This window comes from Ichthyophthirius multifiliis (genome assembly GCF_000220395.1).
Source record: "Ichthyophthirius multifiliis unplaced genomic scaffold scaff_1120509251119, whole genome shotgun sequence".
Taxonomy (NCBI): domain Eukaryota; phylum Ciliophora; class Oligohymenophorea; order Hymenostomatida; genus Ichthyophthirius; species Ichthyophthirius multifiliis.
The window spans coordinates 26,067-32,078 of record NW_004086186.1 but is presented as its reverse complement, the minus strand read 5'-3'; the positions used below and the strand labels follow the sequence as shown (position 1 = coordinate 32,078).

The 6,012-nt window shown below is 23.4% G+C and overlaps 2 protein-coding genes across 2 annotated transcripts, besides 10 other annotated features; both read right to left on the bottom strand. All coding sequences in view use genetic code 6, as the record gives it.

The window, feature by feature from the left end:
- Positions 1 to 555: 555 nt before the first annotated feature.
- Positions 556 to 589: a microsatellite.
- Positions 568 to 627: a microsatellite.
- Positions 628 to 1,301: 674 nt separating this feature from the next.
- Positions 1,302 to 1,356: a microsatellite.
- Positions 1,317 to 1,376: a microsatellite.
- Positions 1,325 to 1,369: a microsatellite.
- Positions 1,333 to 1,375: a microsatellite.
- A 677-nt stretch (positions 1,377 to 2,053) lies between the features above and the next one.
- Positions 2,054 to 2,716, bottom strand: IMG5_144010 (hypothetical protein; the record flags this gene model as incomplete). Its single annotated transcript, XM_004031214.1, has 2 exons — positions 2,054 to 2,285; positions 2,421 to 2,716. The coding sequence occupies 2 exons, from the start codon at positions 2,714 to 2,716 to the stop codon at positions 2,054 to 2,056; spliced, it is 528 nt and encodes a 175-aa protein (XP_004031262.1).
- Positions 2,293 to 2,378: a microsatellite.
- Positions 2,293 to 2,380: a microsatellite.
- Positions 2,295 to 2,377: a microsatellite.
- Positions 2,327 to 2,402: a microsatellite.
- A 9-nt stretch (positions 2,717 to 2,725) lies between the features above and the next one.
- Positions 2,726 to 4,969, bottom strand: IMG5_144000 (hypothetical protein; the record flags this gene model as incomplete). The annotated part of the gene is made up of 2 exons (XM_004031213.1): positions 2,726 to 4,431; positions 4,513 to 4,969. The coding sequence occupies 2 exons, from the start codon at positions 4,967 to 4,969 to the stop codon at positions 2,726 to 2,728; spliced, it is 2,163 nt and encodes a 720-aa protein (XP_004031261.1).
- Positions 4,970 to 6,012: the final 1,043 nt, after the last annotated feature.

The following is a 6,012-nucleotide window of genomic DNA, read 5'->3' as shown; positions in this document are numbered from 1 at the left end:
GTTTTTAAATATATTGAATTAGCACTCGCTTATTTTGCTAATATAACTATTTTTTAAAACATTTCATTTTATTTTTCTGCTAATTATTTAATTTCGTTTGTGACAAATTTGATTTTAAAATTAAAATTTAGAACTTTTTTTTTATCATTTTCACATTATTATTTTAATTACATAAAATTATTTAATGTTTTTTTCAAAAGATTTATATAGTCATTAAATTTAAGAGTCCCAGAAGTTATCTTATCTGTAAAAAACACCATTTATTTCCTAAAAACCTCATATTATTATTAATAAAAAGTAAATAATTCTTAAGAAAGTTAACCACTTAAAATTAGCTTTTCGAAAATTTACATTTACTGTCTCATTAATAAAAGAGATAATGTTTAAGAAGGATTATTATATTTAGTTTCTTCATCTATTATTTATTTTTCGGACATTTTTTTATTATTATAATTTTTTAATAAATAAATATATCTGAATTGTTATATATTAATATGCTTAAAAATATAATAATAGATTAAATATTAATATTTATATATATTATTATTAGCCTTTAAAAAAAAATTAAAAAAAAAATTATAAATAAAATAAATTAAATAATAATATAAATTATAAATATAAAAAAAAAGCGTATCCTAATATATTTTTTATGTTTCAATTTTTCATTACAAAAGTTTTTGAAATTTTCAATAAATCGCATTCTTTTCTTGTAGTTTCTTAAACCAGATTAAAATAAGTATTTTCAAATATCAAATCAACTAGACTAATGAACTCATTTTATAAAAAAAGTACTCTATAATCATTCGCCGCTGTAATTTTTTCCTCTTCTTCATCTTAAAAATCACGATAATCTTCTCTATTTTATTGGTTTATAACTTGGAGAATATCCACAGTCTTTTGTTCATCAAAAGAAAGGTACAAATCATTGGGTTGATTATCTATTTATTTAATATTGTTTTCTATTTAAAAGTCATTTAGTATATTCTAAACAGTTTTTTCTATAATTTGTTCGAAACAGTGATTAAATGTATTTTTTCTTAAACTTGGATTTTTCACTAAACTAATTTATTTCAAAGAATTCACTTTTTCTTAGTCTAAATTTGAGCTTTTTTACACTCTTAAAAATAAAGTCTCTTTTTCTTATATTCCAGTCTTATTCTCCCATATTATATTACATTCTAATTCCCCTTAATATACAGATGGTTCATATGCACAACTTAATCCTATTTTTAATTCTAAAAATGAATTTGGATCTAAGCATCCAGTTATGGGTTCTATAGTACATTCATCTCCACTAAAAAATATATATATATATATATATATATATATATATATATTATTATTTTATATATATATTTTTTTATTTTATTATTTTACCACATTAGTCCTGGTCTATTGTTTGATAAAGCAAAACTTGAACTTCCGAAATCGAAATTAAATTTTTTATCTGTATTTAAGTTATATAGAATAATTAGCCTATATTCAGTTTTTCCTGCATCCATTTTACCGAAATTTAACTCTTCAATAGAAAAGAAAGCTTTGGAGCCTAAATTAGATATATTATTCGACCTTTATTTAGGAATTTCGTCTTCGTTTTTTTTTTTTTTAGCCCTGTTTTTGTCATATCCAGTCCCTTTTATATTTATGTATAGTTCTTGGTTGATTTCAACGAAATTAAAAACTTTAATTCTTAGTTTGAAAAAATATGTTTTTTCTTCCAAAGGTTTAAATAGACAATATAAATATTATTTTTCATTAGGAAGTAGTTATTCACTATTTTTTTCTAATTAAAATATATTTAATTAATTATGGACATATATATCCTTATATTCACTATCCTCACTGTATAAAATTTCTACTTTATATGTTATTTTACTTGATCCTACATTTTATACTTCTATGGGAAATTTTACAGGCATCAATAATCCTAAAGGGACATCAGGAAGTTCGAAAAATTCCTTTTTAACAGCTAAAAGACCTTCCAAAGGAGCCAATGCCATACCTTTAAGATTAATTTAGAGTGGCTTTCCATTTAGAATTTACAAAACAGCTCTCAAAAAATGTTTTTATCCATGTAAATTATTCTGTTTATATTTAGTTTTTAAATAAAAATCTTATTCTTCGCCATTACTTGGATTATAAATAAGCTCAATATCCTTAAGTTCACCTTTTTTTAATATACCGTTTCTAGGTCTTATTTAAAATATCTATCTCTCAACAATTGTTTTCTCAAAGGCTTCAAATTCATCAGGTTCACCAGGATCTGCCCATGGTTCTACTTATATCTAAAAAATATATATAAATATATAAATATATAAATAAATAAATATATATTTATATATATAAATATATAAATATATAAATATATAAATATATATATTCTTATATATATATTTATATATTAATTTTTTAAATTTAACTTAATTGTCTGACGGTAATTTAAAATTATATTCTATATCAGTACCACCAACATTTTAAATTGTGACGACTATTTTTCTTTGCTTATTTGCATTTTTATTTGCCGGTAAATATCCAAAATTCCATTCATATTATTTTATTCTTTTTTATAATTATTAGGCTTGTTCATAATTTAATTATTCGATATTTAAATATTGTTTCTCGTCTTCATTAAGTTCACTTAAAAGTTCTTTATTAATTTTATTAATTTAAAAGTTTTCCCATAGACTAGCTACTGATATTGCATCATTTCTAACATCAACTATCTTCAATTGAGGATAAGAACCCTTTGCGTGTATATTTAGAGCACATTTTTGGCTAAAGAGTTTCCTATTAATGGCACTTGCAGCTCTCTTTGGGTTTTTTCTTACGCAATTACATCTAATACTAGATTATAATCCCCTACTTTTGTTGGATTGAATATAATTCCTACATCTACCTTCGAATTAGCAGCTATTATACCCTATTTGAAGTCTAATTCGAAGTTTTATTCTAAAAAATTATCATCTTAATTATCTTCTCGTCTTAATTTCAACTCTACATAAAATGTACAATTCGAAAAATTATGTAAAGTGGCATATTTTTTATCCGTAAAACCCACTTTTACGACATCAAATTCCATTTTTTCTGGTTAAATAGACAATGAACCATCTCCACCAGCTCCAAAAACTTCAAAATTATAAGAAACTTCCATTGGATTTCTCATTTTCAACGGATACTATGGATTTCCGCTATTTGGGAGGTGATAACCGATTAAATTTTACGAAAAATCGAGTATTTCAAGTATTTAAATAGGCACTTTTATCCTATAATTCTTCTTTTTATAAGGAATAAATGAACAGTCTATAAAAATATGCTCATTAGGCTTTATTTTACCCTCAGAAGGCTCCAAATATAGCTCTTGGGAGTATTTTGGTGGGACATAAATTTTATATTCTAACGTAATTCTGGATAAATTGTCTATTTTGACCTTTTAGCGTGAATAAACTCCAGTATATGAGGGCGGGAAGTATATTTTTCCTTCATTTTATAAGCTTAGTTTAGGTTTAGAGCAAAATCCGTGCAAATGGAGGTTTAATATATTCGATGCATTGTGGTTTAAATAACAAGATAGGGTATTATTATAAGCTTTATATTCTGAGGGAATGAATTCAATGGTTAATATTATAAATGATTTGGCTTAAATTATTCCTACGTTTGGGAAAATTCTATATGATTTGGATAGATCGGGGAGGAATTTAAAAAAAGTGGGCGTATCGGAAAGATTTGATAATTCTACGGTTTAATAAAGACTTTCTTATAAAGAACAGGCATTGAAAGTGATTTTATTTGATGGATTAAATTAAAGAATTGGAATAAATGGTTAACAATTTAAACCAAAAGAGTGGCCTACACATTTTATAGACGAGGAATATGGAGGAATAGTCTCGTTTTAATTAAGGATGTTTTCATTGTTAGTATTTTAATTTAGTGTATTTGTTAATTTGAGGTTTTCACGGAAAGAGCTTGTGAATGTTTTAGATGGGTTATTGTTTTTTTTTATGTCTTCGATTAATAATTTAGTGATTTTGGAATTGTATTTAAAGGCGAAAAATTATAAGTTTTAGAAATAGTAATATGAGTTTTTTATTGGTCTAAAGGAAATTTCGAATACTTAAGTTGAATTTGCTTTAATACTGATTGTTTGAGGTTTTACTATAAAAACTGGAAGTAGTTCATTATTGATATTTTGTTTTTTTTAAATTGTCCAAAAGACAGTGATTTTACATTGTAGTTTGTTAGTTAATTCTACTTAGAAAGGGGCACTTTCTTACATGAATTAACAAAACCCGAAATCTAGAAATTCTTCATTTAAATAAATTAGTTTTTATTTAGAATTACAAGGTAAAAACATTTCTTTATGTAAAACAACTTAATTTGCGTTTTCGTGTATTTCTTCTTCTAGTTCTATATTATTTTAATTCATCATATTTTCTTTTTGTTATTACGATTGCTTCATAAAGTTATTTTAAGCAATATTTGATCTAATACTTCCACCAATATTTTATAAATTACTTTATTTTAATAAAAATGCATTTTCCATATATTTAAAATCTATTTCGGAAAGCTTTCCTTGTATTACTCTTTTTCTGAATGCATCTATATGTTTTTATTATAAAGGAATTGGTTTTATTAATAAATCATAACATGTTCCTATTAAATCAATATGAAATAACCTATGATTTCTAACAATACAAAAACCTATAAAAAATAAATATATATTGGTATATAAATATACTCTTTCATAATAACATATAGTATGATTCGGTTTAAAAGAAATAATAATTCTCGAATTTTGTTTAGGTTTAATAATTCCTTAAACTGGACTAATACTAAAAATATTGCCTTAATCATTCATAAATTAAAAACTAGTCTATAAATCACTTTTATTGTAAATAGTAACTTAGTCTACTTACTTCTTTATCGATTTTAACCTCTCCGAAATTAACTGATTAACTACTTAATTCCACATCGAACCCTATAGCCTCTCCATTACAGGAAAATACAACTTCATTCCCTCCAACGCATATTATCTTATAATGTATAACTGAAATCAAACCCACAATTTATGGTAAATAAGTTGCTTATATAAGAAAACTACTTTTTGGTGGAATTTCTCCTGTATATCTAACAAAACAGATATAAATATATACATATATATATATTTTATATTTTATATTATATTTACATATCTAAAACGATAGAATTATCTTTGTAATCATCGTCTTGCATTTTTACAATATTAAATTAAGCAGTTACATTTGAAGTAGTTTTTTATTGTGATATCTTTAACAATTTATTTTCCTATAAGTATTTGTTCGAAATTTATTTTGTGTGTATTCAATTAGATATATGGGTATTTACCAATTGCTGATACTTTTATTATTCGCGGATCCTCATTCTATATATTTAATATTATTGTACATACGAAAGCCGTGGCTTCTGTTGGAGTAAAGTTTAAAGTAAATGATATTCTACTTTTAGATGGTATTATACCTTTAGGGGGATGGATTTCAAGGATTTGGCTTTCTATAGAGTATTCACAAGGATATGGATTAGGGTTTTCAAGATAGTATAAACGAGATTTGGTCTGGCTTACAGGACAAAAACCCATTTCGATTTAAGACTCAATACTCGTTTTAATTTATTGGTGATATGATTTTGTGTATTCGGATTAATAATTTAATGAATCGGTTGACATTTATTTATTTTTAGATTTTATTTGATATTAAAAAAAAGAAATTTAATTTGACTTTGCTTTTTTTATGTTATTTTAGTAAAAAAGTTATTTTTTTTTTATTTTTTTTAAATTAATTTTTGATTATTTTTTTTAAATATTTAAAAAGTTTTTGTTTTTTTTAAAAAAATTAGGTATTAATAATGTTGGAATAATATAATTTATAATTAAATTAATAAAAAAATGCATTATTTAGATAATTTTTGATTTTTATATTATCTTGATAGTCTTAATTATTAATTAAATAATTTATCTTATAATTTAAATATATAAATAGC